The following is a 25,465-nucleotide window of genomic DNA, read 5'->3' as shown; positions in this document are numbered from 1 at the left end:
CTGAGGCAGGTATGTACATGGTTCCCACCATGGCAGTAGCATCCAGTTAGCTGATACTTCTACACTTAAGATTTTTTTTAAAGGGAAAAAAAAATAATTAAAAAAATCGAAGCCTGCCTACAGCTTGGTCACAGAAAGCAGCTTCCACAGTATTCTCATCCCTTGCCCCAGAAAACAGTATCTGAGTGATGCAAGGACAGAGCTTGTGTTAGCTCAGAAGACGCAATACAATTCCATTCTTAATAGCTGGCTAATGAAAATCCTCCTCATTATTTGTATCACCACAGCATTTTGAACAAAGGTAGATACCACTGTGCTAAACATCCAAACTGCAGAGAGAGCCCCTCCTGCAAGTTAGAACTAGAGAAGAAAAAGTTCATTTGCAGAGATAGGGGAATGAGGGGACACTCCAGCCTAACCAGTAAACAAAACACGTGCTGGAATGTGACAGAAAATTGGACTGTTTGCATTGGGCTACATCCAAACAGTAGCTATGACACACAACATCTGTTTTGTAATGCGTGTAAGACTATTTAGATTTCAAAGAGACTGATAGAAGAGGGACAAAGAGTCCAGAGCAGATAGTTTTTAGTAGATCACACTAGTTGAATTGATTTCCTCTCCAGAATTAGTAGGTCTAGTGAAAGTATTTTTTTTTAAATAACGTCAGTGCTGTTCCTCAAAACACCACTGAAGCTGCAAGAAGTACTAAACCAGAGAATAAATGTATTATATTATCCGTGAAGACTGAACAGGGCAACTCAGCAAGTCCTTGTCTTGCCTTAAGTTGAACCCAGAGTACTAAGCTGACAGGCTGGCCATAGAAAGAGACCAAAGTTTCACAGCAATTTGGACTCCCAACAACAATACCTTTGACAGGTTTCACAGCTGCACTGAAACCTAAACTTCTGGATGTTCTAATAGCTCCTGATAGCCTAGATCTATGAAATAGTTGCACGTGCTAGCAGAAGTGAGAACAACCAACTTTTCACATTAAGGACCATGATCATTTTGCTTCAATAGGGAGACAAATCCTGATTTCATTATTTATGAATAGAATTACTGCAAAAACTAGCCTGAAAGTTATCTTCTGCCCCTCTCTCCATACAAAGGTCTTCAGCTCTCCAGTGTAATAGATGTGCACACTCTACGCAAGTTCTTACACTTGGTCAGAGCTGCTGAAAGAGCAGAGAAAGAAATGCTTTTCTTTCTTCTGTTATATATTCTCCGGGCATCCACCAAGGAATACAAGCATATGTGAACGGACAGCAGATGTGTGCCTGTAACACAGTATAGTAGCTGTGGCTTGTATCCCCTTCCCAATTTATAAAAAGAACAAGAAATAGTGCTTACCCTCTGCTGGTCAAGTAACGGGCTGCAGGACTATTTCTTGCTATATTCCCAGCTGGAGATATGTGGTCAGTTGTCACAGAATCCCCAAAACTCAACAGGACATAAGCGTCTTCTATTGTTTTTGGGGTCTGAAGAGCCAAAGTCTAAACCACCAAAAATACAAGCAAAATCATTAAAATATGACACAGAATTCCTTTACCTTTCTCAAAAGTGCAAATTGCAAAATAAAGTCTCCTTTTCTATATAAATTAGAAGAAAGAAAAAAATCCAACCCTATTAAAAATGTTTACGTTCTTGAATAAAAGATGATGTCCTGGCTGTCTATCAGGAAGGTCATGCATGAAGAAAACAGATGAGGCAAAAACATTAGCTGAGGCTTCCTGTGGTACATGCATGAACACAGATGAAAAATCCAAGATTCCTAGAAATCTGCATACATTGAAATCTGGATTTGCTTTTAAATGGTACTGAAACAGCAATCTGAACACTGAAGTGGTGCAAAACGCAGGCAGGCAGAGCTGTAGGTTTTGTTTCCTGTCCTTTTACCTCACTTTTGTGACTATTTAAAAGTATTTCAGCTCAAAAGGAAAAGGAGACTTTTCAAAAGCCCTGAAGTGACAGAGAATCCTTACAGTTTTCAGATTCACTCATGCCTTTGTATTAAAATTAATACAATAGTGTAGTTCTAACATTTGAGAACCAAGGCCTCAATAGGCTATGATGGATGCTTCCAGGCCCCCTGAAGTGGCTTTGCTTTGCCCTTCACATTAGTCAAGGTCACTACACACTTTGGCTTGATTCAAAAGGGCAGCATGCACATACCAGACCATCAAAGAAAGGTGGAGACTTGATGTAAGTTGACTTGGGATTCCAAGTATATAGTTTATCTGAAGGAGCATCTAAGGCATTCCAAGATTTGTTTACTGTCTGAAAAACACACAAAACCACCACATTGATTTCTAAGTTTTCAGAAGCAATGGAATTACTTCAGAATCCAGGTAAAATTACACATTGGGCTTCAGCAAAAGCCTTGTGTACCTCTTAAATCACTTTGTGAAATTATTATGACAATATACATTATGTTTGGTTTTTTTTTTTAAATGATTCTATCTATTAAAAGAATTAGGCGAACCCTCACTTCATTACAAAATAAGAGCTGCTCATCCAGTTTTCTGACAATAACCTGTATTATGTACCCAGATAACACATTATAATTCTCAAGTGTATTTATCATTAATCTTAAGAAGCTTTCCTAACACGTAAGCCTTAAGAATATTTTGTTTCAACACCTGAGAAAGGCTTGCATGAAAGCATTACCAAGTACGAGTTTTTTTCTGATGTTAATGCTATTAAGTAATGCAAATTAATTTTGTCAGGTGAAAAAAACCAAACATCTGTGCAGCTGGAATATCTCACTTTCTAATATCAGCCTGTGATGACTGTTTAAAACACATAAACTATACGTTACATTAAAAAAATCATTAATGAGCAATTTTCAGGACACAACTTCCTGTAAGAACCAATTAATTAACCAGAAACCACTTAAAAAAAAATAATCTCATTTGAATACTTGTCAGAAGAGAAGCAACAGCAACAGAAGGAAAAGGTTTGTTTCATTATCAAGACCAGCTTATTTAACAACATCAGAATAGCACAGCACATCAATGAAAGCACTGCCCAGGGAATTAATTCACCTCTATTTTTTGGTAGACCTCCTTGAACATCCCAGGAATAACAAACTGACGCTCAACAGCCTGAATCTCATTTCTTGTTGGCCAGATATCTTTCAGGAAAATCTTCTTCCCTGAAGCATTTATTCCTGTAGAAAATGGTATTGTTATGTTTGTTGCAAGTTTTCCATTAAGAAAGAAAGAAAAAGTTTAGAATGGTGTCCTTTAGCTATGTGTTCCTTCTAACCTTGTCAACACTTGTGAGACACACTATATTTCCCCTACAGGGGTCTGACAGAAGAGGGCCTCATAAATTTCATGATGCCTGTACATACATCTTCTTTTGTGATTTCAAATGGCCTTCCAGAATAATTTATAGAATAACTGAGGTTGGAAAGGATCTTTGAGGGTTATCTAGCTGAACTACTTGCTCAAAGGAAGTCTACTACATCAGGTTGCTCATAAGAGACTACCACCCAGATATAACCAAAAAGATACCTCTGTGGAATTAGAATACTGGTCAGGCTTCGCTTCCCCCCTTCTCCGTCATAAGCGTCCTTGTTGCTCTGTTTCTTAACAATCGCATGCTTTGTATCCCAGAGGTACTCAGTCATTTGAAGCACCTCCCTAGGACAAATGTTTCTCAAGAGCTCAATTCCAACCAATTCAGTTTATAAACTGTGAAAAGAAGCACCCTGACACTGTCTTACCCAAAGGCTCTTTCTCAAAGTCGATCCGGACAGTTCCTGCAATTGCATAGGCTATTACCAGTGGCGGGGAGGCTAGGTAGTTAGCACGGGTGTTGGGATGGACACGTCCTTCGAAATTCCTATTGCCAGATAATACACCCACCGCTACGAGGTCTCCCTGTAAGAAAGAGTTTGAGACAAAGGTAGCAGAGGTGCTTGCAATCTTCACACACCCAGCAGGTCTGTGGAGCTGCACCATGCTGCAATATCAATGACTGGACAGTCACAGAACTGTCTCCTTCCAAACAATCCCAAAGCACTTCCCACAAAAAAGAGAATATAGACTGAATTTACTTTGCACACAGCTAGGAGGAGTTAGTGCACAGTATAACACAGCACAGAACAGAGAACATCTTACCTAAATAAGCTGCACAGCTATAAGCTGCATACCTGTGTAATGGCCTCAACAACAGGCTCTGGTAGGGGTCCACTATTGCCAATACATGTCATACAGCCATAACCCACCACATCAAACCTAAACAGACCACAAAAATCATCAGCGAACAACAGGCTATTTTGGAGCAAGACATTTAAACCCTTAGCAGTTGGCAAGGGTTACTTTCAGAAGATGTACTGTTTTAACAAATGAATTGCTGACGGAAACAGTGTTTTTGAGAATGCTCAATTCTTATCATTGCAGTGACTGTCCGTGCACACAGAATGAAGATCTGGGAAACGTTTTACCTAGCAAGATGAACAACAATGTAGTGTCATTCATGCTATTTAAAAACATCGGTCTTGAAAAATAACCCATTTTCCCACTTAAGAATATGAGTCTTCAAGAAACTAGAGCAGGCAACAGGCCTTCTCTCTCATTTGCACAAAGTCAGACAGCACAAAAGCAATGCGTTAACTCATGCAGGATCATGCCGCAGGGTACCTGCCATATATTTTAAGCTGTACAGAGAAATAGTCATTCTATTGCATCACTTGTTGTCAATGCTTTTAGTTAAGCAGCCGTAGGACAACAGTAAGAAAAGCACTCTTACCCTAGTTGGGAAAGGTAACTCATAACTCCACTCTCCCTCAGGTAGTAAGTGACAACCCCACTTCCTGGGGACAGGCTAGTTTTAATGTATGGCTTCACTGTCAAACCAGCTTCAACAGCTTTCTTAGCAAGCAATCCTGAAAAATGCAAAGGATAGTTGCAGTTTTTCCTGGAAGTGGAACAGTTTGGTGGATCAACAGGTTAACAGAAGTACCATTAAACAACTGGAAAACAGAAAAGGCTCAATTTCCAGCAATGAAATAGTAGAGTGAGCCAATGGCACTAATCCCAGAATAACTGGCTATAGAGCTCAAGTGCTCTGTTGAACTGTAGATCCAGTCTGCAATTTCTCCTCCACTGGAAAGCTGCTCAAAGTTGTATATAACAAGATGAACTCACACTGGGGCAGCAGGTAGACATTCAAAACTCAGAACACTATTTGTAAGACAAGTGACTCACAAAAAATGCAATGAAGAATAGCTAACTTCCCACTTACAGTGGTCTACTGACCCGGTGCTGAAATAACGGCCAGCATATGACTCGCTGCCCTGAGAAGCAGATGTCTATGAGAGCACCAACTCTGGCCCTTGTCACAATCTACAGCTTGTTGCAGGAGTGCTGTTTTACCACTCCTGGATTTGTAACATGCATAGAGATGTTTTAGTGGAGTGTATGTGTTACCAGAAACATATTTATCCTGAATTTCTTCCTTTTAAACAAGTTGTCCATACATAGATGAATGTTCAGAAACAAGCCCTCTCCAGCCCTTTTCAGGATAGACATAAAAGAAGCAGCAGCTATGCAAACTATGCAACTCTTCACATTCCCATGCCTTCTCATTCTCTCAAACATCCACTTAGATAAGAAAACATACATCAGCTCCGCTTTGATCCAACATGATGTCCAACAGGAAGACATCATCAAACTGTTTTGTCTTTGCCAGCCGTTTGGCAGCTCTGTTAGACATGACATGGAGACCTCCACTTAAATGTTGCGTGAAAAGGCCTACACCGATAGATTTGGAGGCCTAAAGGTAGATATGTGAATTTAGAAAAGCAGTCCTATTCCTGAAATTGCTGAGGCTCCTTAGCTGCCAGAAGAAGCTGTGGAAAGTGGAGCTCTTGTATACTTTTGAAAATGTGACCACAAGCAAATTATCTCAGGACCTGAGAGCCTGACAGCCTGTTTGGCTTCTGTTGGCTTCTGTTTTCCTGCCAATACCAGTTCTGAAAAAAATGCAAGGTCAAACTCTAAAAACTGGCACAGAAATGCCAGAACTTAAATTGCTTGAGCAGCCTTAATCCAACACCTTTGTAAAGTTGGATTAGGCTGTCAAGGCTACTACAGCATACACTCACTGTCCCCACAGACACACAGCCCCTGCACATCATTTAGTGCACAGGATATACAGCAGTAGTTGGAAAAAAAACGTTCTTATTTTGGATTTCTTTTACCTTTGGATTTGGTTACTTAGTGTCGGAGCACTGCATGTTTTGTTTACTTTCATTTCAAACCCTACTCTGAAAGCCAAATTATCATGTTTCTTGTGGGTATCTCAGAGGTCCTCAACACCGTAGTGTACAAACAGTTACCAGAGACTAACAGAAATACTTTTTCCCCTCCTTGTCAAGGCCAAAGCATAAGTGCTGCTGTATGGAAATGCAGCAAAGGTACAGTACCCACTAAATCTGAGTGCATATGCTGAGATCCTTAGGACTATGTTCTTCAGGGTGCTATGCATTTAGTAGTAGCGAATGTGTTCAAAGTACCAACTTTACTTGTATCTGCAGAGCATTCTACAGTTTAAACCCATGAAGTAACCCATATTAAGCCAAGCGGCTGAAAGATCAGCATCCCCACTGCCACAGAGAAGGTTAAAAATGCTTGCCATTAGCCTGGAAGCCAAACACTTGGGGAAACTATATCTTAAGAAGGTGGCACAACTGAGGGATACATCGACATAGATCTAAGGGATAGGACAGAGAAAAGACAGTCTGCCCGGAAGAAGCCTAATTCTTGATCCTTAGAAGAAAGAAATTCAGCTCTATTTTTGTGATCGTCATCAGGATGGACCCGAGGACAGAAGTATGCTGATGGGGCTGTCCTATCAAGGGCAAGTGAATTGGGTGACTTTGTTCAATTCTGTTCCTCTCAAAGGGGTATGAAACAGCACAGGTCTCCTCTCTGCTTCCCTTTCCACACCACATCCTTGTTTACGATAGACTTTGTCCCTGTTGCTTGGAATTAAAAGACCTTTTGCGTCTGCGAAGGGGGTGAGCTGCTGCTACTGTGGAGTACCCAAAAAAAGATGCTAGATGACAAATACCCTATCAACAAACTAAACAGAAAGTGACCGTTGTCAGAGGCTGTCCATAAGCCAAGGTTTTCCCAACACCACACAGGAACAAATGAGACAAATTACGTTACTTCAGCCAGTAAGTAAACCTCTCTGGTCAAGGGCCGTTGCATTGCCCATTGCACAACCCTTCCAACCTTTGTAGAAAATAAGCCTGCATTCTACAAACAGTCTGACAGACTAGAAAGTCCTAATACAGTGATGATCTTGCAGTGACAGATAACATCTATGTATATGTTCGCAGAGGAGAGAAAGAAATATGCGAGCATGTAGCCAAGCATCTGTGAAAGAGGGCTGAACCAGGCTAGTATAGACTGAACCCTTTGAGCTGATCTCTTCATTCATATTTTGTTGCCAGGAACGTGCATTCAGAATGAGAAATTTTCTGCCCACACTAGCCAGGTTAGAAATAAACAACCTCCTAACCTGAATTTTAACACAACCAACTCAGACCAACTGTTTTGTACTATTTGAATGGTGATAAGCAAGAAAGTGGGGGATACAAAGTCCATGTCCAGCCACTTCTTGGATGCAGTTAGGATGTAAATGACAAGGCTCTGCAAGACAGCAATCCTTGAGAACACAATTTTCCTTGTCTACAAGCTCCCGACACGTGCCCTCAGACTCTTGCAGTAACAACTTGATACACCTCTAGCTAAGTGTGTGTTTTGTACTCTGCTGCCAGATCAGAGCACCTTCAGACTTAACCCCATAGACTATTCTTTACTCTCCCTCTGCCCGTGGCTCTGACTTTTGATAGGCTCTTCTCAGCTCTATATAACAACTTCTGTGCATTTAAACAAGTGTCAGAGGTGCTGGTTAATTCATTTCCAGTCTCCCCTGTAGAGAAGACAGGGCAGGAAAAATACATTTTCTTCAAATGATGTTTCCAGCTACCATTTCCAGAATTCCTTCTGCTGCCCTTAGGGACTAAGCTCAGTTTTAGCACTCCAAATGCCAAAATCAGCATTATGCATGTAGAATTACATCAGTGTTGTATTTGTCTTTAGGACACACAGCCAGAGCCATAAAGAAACTACTGCACATTAAACAAATAAACTTACCTGCTCCCAACATAACTGAAGGGTTACTGGTGTTTGTACAGCTTGTAATGGCAGCAATCACTACTGAACCATGAGCAAGCTCGAAGTCACAGCCTTCAAAATTAAATTTGACTACGCTGTTGTGTCGGTCTGGGGCAATTTGGAATCCCTTGAATCCTTGCTGTAAGTGGAGAAAGTAAAAATCAAAAGGATGTGGTTAATATAAATATTTTGACTGGAAATTCATATGGGCTGGGAATTTCACTAATGAGAAGCATCTGTCAGTCACAACCATGCTTGCACTTTTAGGTCTGGTGGTGAAGGGTTGCATCTCTGGTCAAAGTGGCGGACAAAAATAATTTTTCTGGGGTCTATCCTATTCTCTGTTTACTGGTAAAAGCAGGAGGCTTTGCATCAAAATGTATTTGTGTTTTTTTCCTGCATGAATATATCCTTCGTCAGATTGCTCAGATGCTTCTTGCTCTCACATGCTCCACATTCCTGACCACGTATAGTCTGGTCACACAAACTAGTCCTGAGATTCTAGTCATAACACATAACATTTGTAAGCCACGAATATTGAAGAGCTCAAACTTATGCTTAAAGCTGACTTGAGAGGCAAAAGCCTGACACTTGAAGAAAGAAAACTAACCACCAAAGGCCAAGAAGGCACTGTTCACATCACGAAAAATTATACTTAGAGATCTGAAAGCATAAGGTCATTTAACAGAGTTTGGAACACATAACAAGCCAAGAATTCCTGGGAATTACTGTAGTTTAAGTTTCTTGATTTACATTACTAGAGCTCTGTACTGCCTTTAACAAGGGCAGTTACTGTATCAGGCAGGGATTCAAACTGATTTTGGAAACTTAATTGTATGGGTATATTAATTCAAATTAAAATCTTGCTCTTCCTTCAATGACCATTTTTGACTGGATGATGTAGAGAGAAGTCTTTTTTCTTCTGTCTTTACCACCAGCATCAAAAAGTCACAGAGACACATGCAGTTCTGATTGCCTGAATAGATTCAGCACTGAATGCAAAATTATGTTGAGGAGCTCGGGACATAACCAGCTTGGAAAGCTGAAGAGCTGGGTAGTTAACAGAGCTCAGTGCAGTAACTACTTAGTCCACTCTACTAAAAACACCCACTGTGGCTAGTTCACGGACATCCCTATGTATGTCAAAACCATGTTAGGCCTAAGACTGACCTAAAATCAAAAAGAACTAATACTTCAAAAGGACACAAACATCTTCATGTCAGAGAAGCATTACCCCAACTTTAAACTACCCATTGTTGATGCTATCTTCATTTACATCACAACATTTACATCCCGAACATCCTCATTTACTTTTCAATAGGCAAACAAACAACACACAAGTTAACCCCAGAATGTAGTTCCTGAACACTAGACAACTTTTAGCAGCATGCATTAGTTGTATGCCCAAATGTTCCTAGTCTCTACCTTGGCTCCCAGACAAGTCTCAAAATCATTCTTCATATCTGACACAGCAACTTTGTCCTGAGGTCTTTTTGGTCCACTGCAGCAAGGCACAACAGTATGGAGATCCAACTCAACAACCTATTCAGGAAGAGGAACAGAGAGCAGTTCAGCACTGCATGGCAAGTTGAAGCCAGTTAAGGCACAGGTATGCTTACCTCTGCTGTTGAACCAAGGCTAAGTCTGCACATCTTTATGTTTGTTTGCAGAAATTGTCAAAGAGAAGGGAAAGATCAGAAGAAAAGGAACAGTTCTGCTTTTAGACCTTGCCAGGTCCCAGGTATGGCTCTCAAGAGTACCCCAGTTACTGAAAACCCGATGTGTGACTAAAGCCTCTAAACAATACAGATGATTTTGAGAATTATGTCTTTTCACATGCTAGCAGCAGGGTCCTCTTCAGAAAACAATGGTGTGAAGAAATCCTGGTACTGGCATAAACCAAAGCATACTATTCATCTCGGCCTTGGGGAAAACGTTCAGTCTATTATGAAGCAGAGATTATCATATTTTCCTATTCCTCACCCATGCCTGAAATTTATTTTTATAGTGCCCTGCATCTTTCCATATTTAATAAGGTTTTTGTATAATTGTGCAAACTCGAACCTAAGTTACAAGATAAATTCTTACTGTAGAGAAAACCAGGAATATTCTTGAGTTTCCTGGATACAGAATAAGATCTTGATTTTCTTGCATAGAAAACGTCTCGTGTGGTCTGCGGTTACCACACAGAGCTTCTAACTATTCTGATTCACACAGTAAAATAAGGTGCTGAACAGAAGAAGGATAAACTGGGACAAGGCTTACACAAACAACATCCACACTATCTTCAGAGCTGTGTTTGAGTCTGGACTGGATTTTTCAAAACTACATGGATCGAATTGCACAATCTGCACCAGCCAGAGCTCAACTGAGAGCTAATTTATACCTATGCCCAAGTTTTCACACCTGGAGAGCCAGCTGACTCATTCCACTGGGCCCTAAGTTAAGACAGCTCCATGGACCAAGTCAAAGGATAAGAAGTCCCTTGATTATTTCTTAGTTTCAGCGAAAAACAGACATTTGTCACATTAAAATAGGGCCGGGCATAAAGCAAGGAGCCAGAAGACAGAGTAGTTTCTAACCTGTGTGAAGTCCGGATCTTGAGAGGAGTTCTTGAAATCTCTCAGCATTCCCACAGCCTCAAGATACCTTTTTGTGCACATAACTTTCTCTTTATCACGGCCTACGGTGAAAGTCAGATATAGCAAAAACAAAATGCAAACACAGTTGAGGAACTACTATGTGACAGAAAAAAAAATGCATAACAGGCTATTTCACTTCACACTGTACATTACATTACAAGACCCTTTCAGCACCAATATTAAAGACTCACTAGAAGCAAAGCAATTGAGCAGACTTAGTGGCTTTTGCAGAACAAAAACTTAAGTTCCTGCATCTGTTGTCTGGACAAGCTAGGTTCATGCAGGGCTAAGCAGGCAGTTAGCTGTGAAACAGTCTAAAACTTGGCTTTTCCTAAATATGGACTCTAAAACCAAGAAGCAGACTGAATAAGCAAGTATGGATAAAAAAAAGCACTCAAGCTCAGAAGGCTCCATCTGACTCAACTCCATTGCTGACTACAACATATAGGCCTGGAGTCCTTGCTTTCAGTTACACCTTTAACTTGTGGTCTCTTCTTACACTCACCGGTTTGTATCAGGTACCCAATGCTTATATCATCCACTGGAAAATAGGCAGCTGTTGCGCCGTACTCTGGACACATATTGGCAATAGTGGCTCGGTCCGCAATTGACAGCTGGGCTACACCAGGACCAAAAAACTCAACGAATTTACCCACAACTCCAACTTGGCGAAGGTGCTGTTATAAAAATACAGTGCCTGTGTCAAACAACCTGAGTGTGTATGTTATGAAATCCAGCTTTCAACTTCAGAGAAATCTTTTTCGAAGGTTTCTATAGACATTTGAAACCAGGAAGCTTTGGTAAACTAAATCATGAAGGTGAGTTCACAGAGATGTAAAGTTTCAATAATAAGTTACAACACAGGGGTGTATTCCTTCTAAATTTGCTCTTCCTCTCATTTAAATTAAAATCTATCTTATAACAACTGTATTTTTCTCAATATGACATTTTAAGGGGAGGAGAACACTGTGGGCTCTTCAGCCCACAGTGGAAGATGAGGAAACAGGAAGAGCCAACTGCACAAGTACATGAATCAATGTGTAAACAACCGAACACACATAGTATCTACACGAACTCACAAAAAACTATTGGCTTTCCCCATTTGGAGGTTCTCTCTAGAGAGAGCATCCTATGGCGAACATGTGTGCCAGATTTCTGACCTCCAACAACATTAATTCTGACCCAGTAATACTCTTCAGTCACAACCCACAAAGTGAATAAAGATATTTTGAACATATGACACATGACCCAAACACCCACAGACCAAAGAAATCAGACTGCAGTGCTTACTGTCTGTTTTCAGGTTTCACATTGCCTTATTTTAAGCGGGAACTTCAAAAAAGAAAGTCATCATGTTTCTTTTGAGGCAGTACAGAAGCAAGATCCTTTTACAAGCACTGTTGATCCAAAATAGGTCTACACACAAGGATTGCAATGGGCCATGAGACATCAGCTCTCTGTTCTATTTTGTCTGACTTCGGGAAAACAGATTTGCCTAGCAAATTTGCAGTTGTCCTTGGGCAGGTGATTCCAACCCACACAGAGTAATAAAGCTTCAAAGAAGTCCAGAATGACTACGTGGAAGCACACGCAGGGCTCCTACACATACAGTACAGTAGCTCTCTCCTACAGAACGTGCATAGATTTCAGCAGTACTGTCAAAACAGCAGACACGTTCATTACCTTGGTGATGGTGAGCACAATGTCAGTGGACGTTACCAGCGGCTGAGGGTTTCCTACCAGCTTATAGCCAACCACCTCAGGAAGCACCATGCTGATCGGCTGGCCTAACATCACTGCTTCTGCTTCAATGCCACCAACACCTGTACACAACAGGAGTAGACAATCCAGCTATTCGGAGAGATAGTAACATATCAAAGATAAACCCATGAAGTACGATTGATTGATGATTACTCGATTTAAAGTGTGAAAAGGGAGAGAAGACAGACAGACAGAGGGCTTAGCCTTCTGCTGAGGGGGACTCCTCATCTTGCTTCAGTTTCTGCAATGTTGGGTTAATTTCTTTCTTCATCCTTGTTTCTCAGCCATTAGATAGGATATTAGGTACATCTAAGTAACTTACTCCAAGGACACTTGGCTTTTACAATAGCAGATGTAAAGGTTTTACTTAATGACTTAAACATGCAACGCATAAACAAAGAACGACTGACGTGGCATTGAACTTGGTGTGCTTGAGTGAAATGTATGCAAACCATGACTAATGGTCATCAAACAAAAACTTAAAAGTTATTTTGAAGGAAGGAAAGATTATTAAAGAGGATAGACTGTTCTAAAGAATACTAACAGAAAAGCTCCTTGTTAAGATAGAAATACCTTCCTTATGTCTATTAAGTTTCAACAAGGCTCGGCCATGCACAGGTGGAAACCTTTGTGTAAGCACACCTTCAGTATCAGAGGAATGCAATTCAAGTGACTACTTCATTTTGCTAATTTAATAAGGTAAACTATCAAGACATCATAAGCAATCTAGAAAAAACATATTTACTAGCAATTTGGCATTAGGCAGCAGTTTCATAACTTTTTGCCTGTAGAAAGTCCCTCTCATGTTTATCTTTCACTTTCAAACCTCTTTCTACCTTTTGTTTAGCTTAATTAATGCTGAGCTATAACAAATTGCTTGTATAGTTGCTTATGTACAAAATGATGTACCTATGTTAATTAAAAAGATAATTCTGTGACAGATCCAATCACGTAACTTCTTTCAGTAGGTGCTGAATCATTTTTAAACAGTCAAGTTAGCCAACATGACTAACAGGCTACCACAGACAGGCATGAAGGAAGTTCAGCACTACCAGCCACTTGCAAGAAATGCTGGATATAAGAGCGCGCACTTTGAGCGTGTGTGGTATGGACTATGCCCAGACATACTTTTCAAATTCTGGAGAAAAACAAGGGTAAATTTACAGACACACTCTTTCAAGCACCTATTAGTGTTGTGACATCATCCAAATGATGGCTCCATGTGTAAGGTGCAAGCAAATACAGAATCTTATCCCAAAGATGTCATTGTTTTAAATAAAGTGAACTTGTTTACATTTGTATTCCAAGCCAGCAGGTATTCTTCCACCCTTGATGGAAAGTCTCAATCAACCAATATTGCTACAGTAGTATAGGTGGATTTAGAAAAAACACAATGTCCTACTTCTGTCGCATGTGGTACTTGGAACTTGACAAGCACCTTTGTGAACTAGTAAATGCTGTTTAAAAACACAGTGTCTTCCGTATTTGTCCCTCCAAGCTAATAAAATATGGGTTTGATGGATGGACAATTTAGTGGATAAAGAACTGGCTTGACGGCCGCACCCAAAGAGTGGCTGTCAATAGGCCCATGTCCAAGTGGAGGCCAGCGACAACTGGAGTCTCTCAAGGATCAGTACTGGGACCAGTCTTCTTTAACATCCTCATCAGCGACATGGACAGTGGCATAGAGTGCACCCTCAGCAAGTTTGACGACGACACCAAGCTGTGTGGGGCAGGTGACATGCTGGAGGGAAGGGATGCCATCCAGAGGGACCTTGACAGGCTGGAGGGGTGGGCCCATGCCAACCTCATGAAGTCCAACAACACCAAGGGCAAGGTCCTCCATCTGGGCTGGGGCAATCCCAAGCACTGACATAGGCTGGGCAGTGACTGGCTTGAGAGCAGCCCTGGAGAAAAGGACTTGGGGGCGCTGGTAGACGAGAGGCTCAACACGAGCCGTCAATGTGCACTTGCAGCCCAGAAAGCCAATCGTATCCTGGGCTGCAATAAGAGAAGCGTGGCCAGCGGGTCAAGGGAGGTGATTCTGCCCCTCTACTCCACTCTCGTGAGACCCCACCTGGAGTACTGCATCCAGTTCTGGAGCCCCTACTACAAGAGAAATGTCGACATGCTGGAACATGTCCAGAGAAGGGCCACGAGGATGATGAGAGGGTTGGAGCACCTGTCCTGTGAAGACAGACCGAGGGAGTTGGGGTTGTTCAGTCTGGAGAAAAGAAGGCTCCGAGGAGACCTTATAGAGGCCTACCAGTATCTTAAGGGGGCCTACAGGAAAGCTGGTGAGGGACGTTTTAGGATGCCAGGTAATGGTAGGACTAGAGGGAATGGATTAAAACTAGAGATGTGTCGATTCAGATTGGACGTTAGGAAGAAGTTCTTCACCATGAGGGTGGTGAGACACTGGAAGCGGTTACCCAGAGAGGTGGTGGATGCCCCATCCCTGGAAGTTTTTACGGCCAGGCTGGATGGGACTCTGAGCAACCTGATCTAGTGGGAGGTGTCCCTGCCCATGGCAGGGGGGTTGGAACTAGATGATCTTCAAGGTCCCTTCCAACCCTAACAATTCTATGATCCTATGATACCTATTTCAGTAGGACTTCTATCACCATATCACAGGAAGATAAAAAGCTCAACTGAAGTTTTTGCTATGATGTGTGTGATGATTGCAAATACTTTAATTTCATATCTACTTATTTAGTTAATAATCCAAATGCTGCAGTTTGCCGCTACAAGCCAAAAAAGGAATTATTAGTATTTATTTCTGTAACAAGTATTGTGCAGACTACTGGTATTGGAACATACTTCATAGTGCTGTTTTTCACAATGGCCCCTCTGTCCGTATGTAACTGACTCAAACTCAGCTTTCAGCATCTTCTTTTTAATAGACCAATCACAGTACCTTTTGATAAGGCAGCACTTTAAAAGTAGCTAAGTGACTAAGGAACAAAAGGATGCATCAACTCCCTTGCCTTCCCAAATGACTAAGATGCTTCCAGAAGCATTAATATTTTCCTTGCCTGCTATCTTGTGATTGAAATGCAGAACAGAAAATATATAAAAGAAACAAAACCAAACAACAACACCTGCACCAGATATCATCTGAGGCTGCTATAAGAACAGGGAGGTTAGTTACAAAGTCTTAAATAACTGAACGAGACCTTATCAGGCTCCTTGAATTTGGGGTTAGTCTGTGTGATATGTCTGGCTGGCAAGGAGATAACTTTTCTTTACAGCAGCCCACAGTGCTGTGTTTTAGATTTGTGACTAAACCAGTGCTTGTAACACACCAATATTTTCACTGTAACGTTCACCAGTATTGCTGAGTAGTGCTCACACAGTGTCAAAGTCTTTTCTGTTTCTCACTCTGCCCCTCAGCAAGTAAGCTGGGGTGGGCAAGACACTGGGAGGGGACACAGCCAGGACAGATGGCCCGAACTAAAACAAGGAGATATCCCATGCCATATAACATCATGCTCAGCATTAAAACTGGGAGGTGGGGAGTGGGAGGAATTTTTCCAAAGTAGCTGTTGCCCAGGGACTGGCTGGCCTTTGGTGTGCTGGTGGGAAGTGGTGACTGATGGTCTTTACATCACTTGGTTTTGTTTCCTTCTCCCCTACCCCCATGCCTTCACTTATTAAACTGTCTTTGTCTCAACCCATGAGTTTTTTTCCTGCATTTGCCCTTATGATTCTCTTCCCCCATTCTGCTGGAAGGAGGAGTGAGCGAGAGACTGGGAGGGGGCTAATATGACAGGCAGAGTAAACTCACAATTCACTGTCTGAAACACAGCTTAGTCAGCCAACAGACTATTCATGATACGCTATTGCACGTACCCCAGCCAAGCACTCCCAAGCCGTCTATCATGGTGGTGTGCGAGTCAGTGCCCACCACACTGTCTGGGTAGTAGTAGCCATCCTGATCCATCACCACTCTTGCCAAGTACTCCAAGTTCACTTGGTGGATGATCCCAGAGCCTGGCGGAATAATCCTCATGTTTTTAAAAGCCTGAGAGCCCCACTGAAACAAAACAAATTGAGTAAAAAAATTTTAACACACATGAGCACTGGAAGAACTTTTGTTCATTGCACTTTTCTCTGTGCAAATAGGATTAATTCTTTCAGTACCTTTAAGAATTCAAACCTTTCTTTGTTCCTTTCAAATTCCAGGTCCTGATTTTTCTGCAAGCTGTCTGATCTGCAAGTGAAAACAATCAGCTGTCAGAACCAATTCACCTGAAATTTATGTCTGGTCAGATATACCCAAAGGTTGAAAGGAAGGAAGAGTATTAGCTAATGTTAATGCTGATCAGTCTCATCTTTATAATCTCACTGCAGCTGTGAACTGCAGGCAACCAATGAACAGGATTCAAGAAATCTTTAGAGGTAATACCTGATGTCTGGTTCAAATGTGAGTGCTAATCTGCATAGTACATAAGTGGCAGGCCTAAAACTTGTAGCTTGGGAAAAGCTACACTACGTGTTAGAGCAATGTGAAGCTTCCAACACCTAAATCAGACCCAATCAGTAAAGCAGTAAAGGGAACTGGAACACAACTGCCCTGTTAAAAAGAGGTTATCACTGATTATGCAGTGCTGCCTGAAGCCCCTATGTTTCAAAGTAGACAGGGCTAACAAACTTTTCACTTGAATCAGCTGCCTAACTTAGGCCTGAAGAGATTGAAAGAAGTGAAGTGTAGGGCTGGCCAATGTTCTCTCCATATATATATTAGCCTAATAGAAATAAATTAAGGCTGTGTCAGAAGGTAACTATTAGCTACAAATTACCTAAATGAAGTCTTGGATACTACTGATAACATAAAATGAATGTTATTAAAATAATACAGAAAAAAACATAATAGTTGATTTTGTCCTATGGTAGAGAGGAAATTATATCTTGTCCACAAAAACACCACACTGTTTCCTGAAGATCTTAAAAAATGAGGTGATGCAAATTGAAAATAGAAAGGATTAGGTTTCTAGTTTAATAGATTAGTGCTAGAACACCCATTATCCCAGAGATCAGACTTCAGGTGATTATTTCTAATTTTGCATCTGTTTCTAAACTCCTTACTGTTATATTAAGAATAGATTTCTAGAAAAAAAAAGTTGAAGTGAGTTAATTTTCAACAGTTATGTAAGTCAAAATTTTTTGACCCTTTTTCTCCCCTGCCAACTACAAAATGGCATCAGTGAGAATTTGTATCCTTACTAGTCTACAGTTTAAACAAAGTAGGAAAAAAGTTGTGTTTAAAAATTGTCTGGCAACATTCTTCTATGAAGCAGGTTTCACAATACATTTCTGCTCAGAAGTTCAGTATTTTTATTCTAAAGAAGCCTCTAAATATTGCCACTGAGAAAGTGCTCTTTATGTTCTTTAATTTCCACCTTCTAGGAATTTCCTTCTTTGCAATGCTATAACTTAAGTGGCCCGCTTCAAAACTGTCTCCTATAGACAACAATAAATACAGAGTATTATAGCAGGCAAGGTAACTGCAGACCAAAAAACTTCAGGAGTTTGGGAGATGGAAGGAAACCACTAAGAAACATGTAATTGCAGGATCTGTTTGGAAGACTAGTTCAGTAGGTCCATGTTTAGATACCAGGGAGAACAGAAGAACCCATGTCCTGGTCCTGTATTTCACTGTAGGTCTAGTGAGTGCTTGTCTCTTTGTAGCATGCTGAGGACTGAATAGCATTATGTTTCTTTCCTGTATTTAGAGGGGCCGTATTAATCAGCGCCTTTTGCTCTTCTGCATGGAGGCACTGAACTCGCAAACAGTTCCTCAGAGCTGGGCTAGGGCTGCTCAAGTCTATTCTTATATAAATAAGGAGACATTCTTGTTTGTGCTTTCCAAAAAGCACTGCAGGGTCAAGAAAGTGCATGTGGAAAAAAGCTATTTCTGAGCAACTAATAATAATGCAGTATTATTACGGAAAATTACGATCACCACAGGTCTGGACTGAGCCTGTTTCTATTAACATTTAGTCCAGGCTTGTGCTGCTGGGAGACGCACCACAGCAAAAACAGAATTCCCCTCTCTAATTCACAGCAATTGATACAACAGTCTAACCTAAACACATCTTAGAGTCTAGGATGTTTTAATCCAAATGTTAAGAATATTACTAATGGAGCTTCCTTTTTTATCAGTAATTGGATCCAGCTTACTTATTACTATTAAGAAGTAAGAGTTACTTTGTGTCCTTACCGCCTGTTAAAATCAACCTGGATTGAGTGATCTATCACTAGGTCAGCAGGACAGATAGGATTGATTTTTTCAGGGTCCCCACCAAGTTTCTTCACAGCATCACGCATCGCAGCAAAGTCAACCACAGCAGGCACCCCACTAAAAGAGAAGAGAAATAGGCAAGATGAAACCATTTGGAAATGAAAAAAACAACAAAACAAATGCAACCGAGACCCTGAGATGCAGAACAGATACCTCCTGTCCCATACATAGCAAACTGCAGCCTTCCCCTAAGTCTTGGGATCATTACTCTATGTCAGAGACAGTACCCTCGGGAAGACAAAGTCATAAGAGCAGAAGGGACGGAACTGTGTCTATATCCTGAGCCCTGTAAGAACGAAAAGCTAAAACCAAAATTCATCAAGTAACAAGCTTGGCTGGGAATCTGGAAACTTACTCCTAGTCAGCATTCCTTTGGGACCTTGAACTGGTTTCTCTTCTTTTGCTCTGTTCTCTCTCTCCTCCCCAGTCTGTTTAAAAAGGAAGGGGGGAGAGAGAAAACAACAATGTCCTTTCTTTGATTCTTTGCTATGTTTATTTAGCTGATTTTAAGGCAAGGGTCATCTCTTCCAAGTTTTGCAAAGCACAGGAGAGTCCTCTCCATAATTAGGGCTGTTTGGTACCTTCCACACTTCAAGTAAAAACTGGCAGAGCAGGGCATCGGATTTCTTAAATTACAAAGGACATGACTGCAAAATACCTTTGCAGAATAACTGTATTTTCAGAAGTGGATTTAACTGCCCTGGCAGATCATTGGACAAACATGAAAGGCAGAAATAAGATGTATGAATCATCTTTACTAACAAAATCTTGCACTTACCACTGACAAAAGACCTTGTATCACAAATGACATTCAAACAGCACGTTTTCAGGCTATGGGCCAACATTCACATTTTTGTCTTCTCACATACCTCGTGACAATCCTGCAAGGCCTTGAACTCCAAGTGACTCAGAAAAAAGTTAACAGACCTTTTTCTCTCTGTTTGTATGTCTCATTTATCCAAAACAATTTTTAAATGCCTAAATTAAACCTTCCTTCCTAAGTGAGGTAGGTAAACTATGCAGAGGGTCAAAGTAACGCACAAGTCTTCTGTCCATCCACCACTTCCAATCCAAGTTTAGACATCAGCAAACAAGGACTAGTAACCAGATGTTCTGGCACTTCAATACCCACCTTCCTAACAGATCACACATGTTTATTTTAACAAAGTTTCTGGCGCTTCTCAGCACATACATTCTCAGCTTCTACCCAGGTATGTACTAGCATCAGTTTGGGAAACCCTCTTGCATACTAGCTTATCTGATTTTGTTGGCTGCTGAGACAAGAAGAGCAGACTGTGACATGCTCCCAAGGATCTGGCATCATTCAGTAACCCACTGAGAACACTACATTTCTGCAAGAGCAGTCCAAAGCACTGAAAGTCTATATTTTCAACTATGATTATAAGGAAACTATTACAATTTTAAAATATATCAGAAATAATGTCAAAAGAAGAGAAAAGGGTCTGTAATTCCCACAGAATTTTACCTTGAAAATCCTATGTGTTTAGAAAAACAAACTGAAAAAGGGGCCCAAATTATGTAGCCTTGACAGGACTAACTGGTGTCATTCAGCAGTTTGAAGCAGTTTGTCATCCCAGGATATGAATATTCCAACGAAAATAGCAAATGCTATTTTACTACCTAGATGGATTTAGGAGGGAGCAGGGGCGGGAGGAAGGGAGTGTTGTATAGCTTCTGGAAAGCTGCCTTTTCCAAAAGATCCTACTCAGGAGTCTGTTCAAGAGATCGTTTTTCATGAATGCAGCGGCTCTGCAGACTTACAGGCAAAATTTTGAAACTCAGCAGGAGAGCAGGGGACAAGAAAGAAGTGCAGGAACAATGAGAACAACGTTTGCCTTGAAGGTTTGGCTTCCTCTGTGCTTCAGCATTTCCAAATGTTAACAACACCCAGTGGGTAAAAAATAGCTTGGGAATTAGCTTTTTTTTCAATTGAGGTTTTGCCAATTTTTCCTAGTATCTTTAGGAGTTGAGCTGTACTTAGTCTGTAGCACCTGGCCAACCTTTGGGAAAATGTAAAACAGAAGGTATGACAGCTAAGATACTTTACTGTTCTGAGAAATAAAGTCAACTGACAGCTTAGCAGCATGGGTCTTGTCACAGATGAACTAAACTCTCTTGCAAAGGCACAGGACAAAGGTACAAAGCACAGTGGACTTGCAAGTCAAATGCTATATTAAACAGTTAGAAGCTACTGTTCCATATGAAAATTGACCTTCCACATGTATCAAGGACTATTACAGAGTTTTCAGAGTCCATTTGGTAGGAATGTCAATTTGCATTTCTGGAGAAAAATGGACATTCATTTCTTCAGTAGCAGAGAAGTCTTTAAAAATATATGCGGAATAATACTGACTCAGAGAGAAAATAATGATGTGGGCTACAAATTGAAAATTTGAGAATTGAAAAGGGTAGAAAATTCAAAGTAAGAGGACGTCGGCTGACGGGGAAAACACATACACACAGAAACACACCAACACACCCCTCCCGACAGCAACACAACCTCTAAACTCTGAATTCACTCATTTGGATGCAATTTCTCCATCCCGTTTTCTTCCCCTCTGTTTTGAAGAATTTCATAAAGATATTTATTTCTCCATCCCAGAAGCACTTCATTTAATGCTTTTATCATGAGTGTTTGCCTCTCCAAGTGTTGTCTGTAGCATGACAACCAGGAAAGATGAAGAAGGTCTCTCCAAACTTTTCACTGCTATTCTTTCCCTCAGCTCACCCCTCCACACCAAGTTGAGCGTTGCCGCACTTTCAAGACCCCCTCTTCCTAGCTTTGGAGAGCATCAGACTCACGTGAAGTCTTGCAGAATAACTCTTGCAGGCTTAAATGGAACTTCAACATTCTTGTGTTGCACCACTTTCCAGTTGAGAATATTCTCAACATCTTCCTTCTTCACTAGAAAGTCATCACAGTTACGGATTGCTGCTTCCAAGAGGACTCGAATAGAAAACGGCAGGCGTGCTGCATGGGCAAGAGGCAAGAAACGAATTCAGTTTTTACCTTAGGGCATATGTTAGCAAGTGCAGATTTCCACACCTGGGGTAGATGGGTCCTTGAGTGCTATCCCCATGTTCTCTCAAGGCTTTATCCCAAATAATCAGACACCCTTTTCTAGCATCCAGCTTTGTCAGCAGGTCAGTGCTAACTGACCTGTTCCACCCATTTCTTTGAGCAGATTTATTACCTCAGTCCCTGTGAAACAGTAGACATCTTTGCTAAAAGGACTCTTCTACAGCTCTTCCATCCTGCACAGCAATATTACTCTGAAAACATGCTGTGCTCACCTTGTTTCCTCTCATTCTTGCCGCTGAACACGGTCATATAAATGCATTAGAAAACCATAACTTTCTACCTGACATGTTGGAAAGCATAGCTTTAGTGGTCTAGGCAGTCTCTTCTTCTCCAAAGATGGAGAATGAAACTGAATGGCAGTAAGACTGCACATCTGCTGATCTTCTTTTACTTCAAGATAGAAATATTTATAGAAGAGAACATAAAATATTATTAGAGCAGTACTGTTAGCTTTACTACAAGCAATGGGCGTGAAAAAAAAAAAAAAAAAGGTTCCTCTGTCCTTCCTCCTCATGTCCACTGTAATAATAGCTGTTTGATTTCCTCTCAGAATATTTACAGTCAAAAATCTCAAGAATTTTGTCCCAACTTTCTATACAGGGCCCCCAAGACACAAAAGTTGACTTAATCACAGCGAGACCTCATTACTGCTATCAAAAAAACCCCCAACTATTATTTAGGACACAGTCATTCAGAATAATTTGGGATTCTTTTGGTTGTTTTTTGTTTTTTTTTGGTGCTGGTGGTGGTTTTGTTTTGTTTTTTTTTTAATCTTCTCCTTCCTCCCCCTGCCCCATTCTTCTGTTGCTAAGTTATACCATTTTTCCGCTGGATAGTGAGAATTGCATCCTTTTTTCTTTAAAGAATCTGAAGTTTATCACTCTTGTAATTCTGGAATGGATCAACTGGTAATACCATACATGTGTTTGTCTATTTTTTAACACTCATCTCTGCTTTTCACACATGTCCGACTTCAACTGTTCACTATCTGAGCCTGAAATGGACATGTATTGCTGATGTTCAGAGAAAATGTTCCTCCTATGCTTCCTGCATACTCTTTCATCACCTGTTTCCTTTCTGAAAGAGAAAAAAGCACCCAACACAGAGAGCTATAAGCTATAGATACTCACTTTGTAAGCCAGTGGCACGGACTGTAAGATTTTTACCAGTGCCACATGAAAGATGCCTAAGTACATGCAGGAAGTGCCGCAGGAACTAAAGAAAGTATTTCTTAGCCACTACTCTTTCTGGATGATTCAGTCATATCAGTGTTAGGTCCTTTCCAGCCTTTCACAATAGCATAGCAGTATATAAGATAACTTGTGCCCTTAGTTTTGCCTAGTCCTCCTCAACCACTCAAGAAAAACAAGACTGTTGTGTGCACAGCATGTTGAGAAAATAATACTGTGATCTTGCCAGTATTTCCATAGTTCTAAATTTCCAGAATTAAGTCTTGGTAAAATTTTGTTTCCAAGAACCATCTTTTGAATTCATAGTTTTGTCCAGAGACCAAGTATTATCCAATGTTGCAATACCTCTTCAGGTTCTATTCATCAACAGTAACGAAATGCTTTCCTTATGTTGTCAACATACCATATCTCACATCTTCCAATTTGCTCAGATTAAAGAACTTCTTCAGAGGTTGCTTAGGGTCCAGCGGCTCCACAATCCGTACAAAAGGGTTGCTCATGGTTATGCAAGACTCTTAATGTCCCTGAAACACAAATGAAAAAAAATGAAAGCCATTTTCACAACATCTGTCCCGCATACAAAGTACATGTCCCACAGTCCCGCAATGTATCTTGTCCCACATACAAGGCCTGTACCAGGCAAAAAGGTCCTCCGTCCTCCACAGTCTGTGTCAGCCATGCCCTTTTCCCTACAAATCTACTTCTAACACGTTCTCAGAAATAAAAGGTCTGCAAGATGATAAAAGCATTGTGAAAAATACGGATACACCACAGGGTTTACAAAGGACCTTCAAGGTCTGCACTATTCTCTTCTTTATGCTGCTTCTAGACAGCCCTTTGTGCCCTCATGATCCAGGAACCACCATGACAATGTGGTCCCATTTCTTAAGTGGCATTGGTCTAAAGATAAACAGAGAGACATTTGCATCTTAAGTGGCATTGGTCTAAAGCTAAACAGAGAGACATTTGCATTCAAAATTGAGAACAATTTAGCTAAAACGGAAAACACAATAGTTTTACTTGAGCCAGAAAGTGTTACAGACTAAGATTACAAACCCTGACTACCAGAGACACAAGGAACCCTCCTGATTTCAGCAAGATTTGTTAGGATCACCACCAAAAAAAATAATAAATCAAAGTAGACTCTACTGTAAAGATCATTTTAGTTTGAGATCTTTGCTTTTTTGTGGCTGTCCTCATGGTTTCCTGGATAGAGCATTCTACTGGGATGTAAGACTTTCAGGGTTCACTTATACAAGTTAAAGTACCCTGAGATATTCCTAATATCAAAGCCAACTAGCATAGAGGGGTCTAAATTCACTCTAGAAACATCTCTCAGTCCAAGAAAAGGTTAACTGCATGCAAACTGCCTAACGTAACAGTTCCTAAGACACTTTTAAGACCTGAACTCTGCCCAGGGCTCTTCTGTGAGCACTGACTTAGGCCAATACATGCCAAGGAGCAAGCTAAAGATTTAACAGGAAGGACAATTCTCTTCCAGTGCCTGGCAACATTCCCAGTCACGATCAAAAATTTTTTTTTTAGAAGAGAGATAATCACAGGTCTGATTTCCAGATTCATTGTTGTTTTCCCACAGCACTGTTCCTGTCTTCATTTAAGTAACATCATATTCCCTCACCCTAGTTTTTCAAACAAAAAAACCCCAAAACCAACAAGGTATGAGATATACATCCTTTGACAGGCCTCACAGACTGTTTGGTGCAAGGGGATGCACAAAGCCCAATATTCTTTAAAAACAGTTAATGCAAGGCGAAAGAGTGAATTAATTTATTGTCAGGGTGTCCTGGTTCCGGCGGGGATAGGGTTAATTTTCCCTGGTATTCCATGCCTTGTGAGCCATGCCCACCCTGAGCTGCCGGGGGAGGGGGCAGGAAGTCGCCGCTTGGAGCGGGCTGGGGCGTCCCGGGTCCGGTCGGGGAGCGGCGGTCCCGTAATCATGTTTGTATATGCCTCTGTCCGTGTTATTGTTGTTGTTTGCCTGTTCCCTTTGCTGTCCTGTTAAACTGCCTTTGTCTCAACCCAAGAGTCTTGCCTTTTCTTCTGATTCTTCCTGTATTGGGAAGGCCCGAGCGAGCGGCACGTGGCTCTTTGTTGCCGTCTGAGGCTAAACCACGACAGTCCTTTTTGGCGCCCAACGTGGGGCTCGAAGGGTCTCGAAGGGTCGAGATAACGACAGAATTCAACTAGAGCTTGAAAAAACGAATGTGTTGTATGCGTTTATTGTATTAGGCAAATAGTCGCTG

The 25,465-nt window shown here is 41.0% G+C and overlaps 1 protein-coding gene across 3 annotated transcripts in view; it reads right to left on the bottom strand.

The window, feature by feature from the left end:
- The window catches only part of ACO1 (aconitase 1), a 44,912-nt gene that overhangs the window by 3,786 nt on the left and 15,661 nt on the right, over positions 1-25,465 (bottom strand). For all 3 annotated transcript variants that reach the window (XM_063321500.1, XM_063321502.1, XM_063321501.1), the window contains exons 2-17: positions 23,605-23,725; positions 21,732-21,900; positions 18,828-18,965; positions 16,748-16,817; positions 16,457-16,640; positions 12,527-12,666; positions 11,349-11,520; positions 10,784-10,884; positions 9,627-9,743; positions 8,181-8,340; positions 4,762-4,897; positions 4,163-4,247; positions 3,734-3,890; positions 3,048-3,172; positions 2,176-2,280; positions 1,354-1,496 (exon numbers count right to left, since the gene is read on the bottom strand). In XM_063321500.1, the coding sequence (XP_063177570.1) occupies positions 1,354-1,496; positions 2,176-2,280; positions 3,048-3,172; positions 3,734-3,890; positions 4,163-4,247; positions 4,762-4,897; positions 8,181-8,340; positions 9,627-9,743; positions 10,784-10,884; positions 11,349-11,520; positions 12,527-12,666; positions 16,457-16,640; positions 16,748-16,817; positions 18,828-18,965; positions 21,732-21,900; positions 23,605-23,701 (2,099 nt within the window). In that variant the 5' untranslated portion in view covers positions 23,702-23,725. The remainder of the gene's footprint in view (positions 1-1,353; positions 1,497-2,175; positions 2,281-3,047; positions 3,173-3,733; positions 3,891-4,162; positions 4,248-4,761; positions 4,898-8,180; positions 8,341-9,626; positions 9,744-10,783; positions 10,885-11,348; positions 11,521-12,526; positions 12,667-16,456; positions 16,641-16,747; positions 16,818-18,827; positions 18,966-21,731; positions 21,901-23,604; positions 23,726-25,465) is intronic.

Source organism: Chroicocephalus ridibundus, chromosome Z (assembly GCF_963924245.1).
Source record: "Chroicocephalus ridibundus chromosome Z, bChrRid1.1, whole genome shotgun sequence".
Classification (NCBI taxonomy): Eukaryota; Metazoa; Chordata; class Aves; order Charadriiformes; family Laridae; genus Chroicocephalus; species Chroicocephalus ridibundus.
This window is presented reverse-complemented; position numbering and strand designations above follow the sequence as displayed.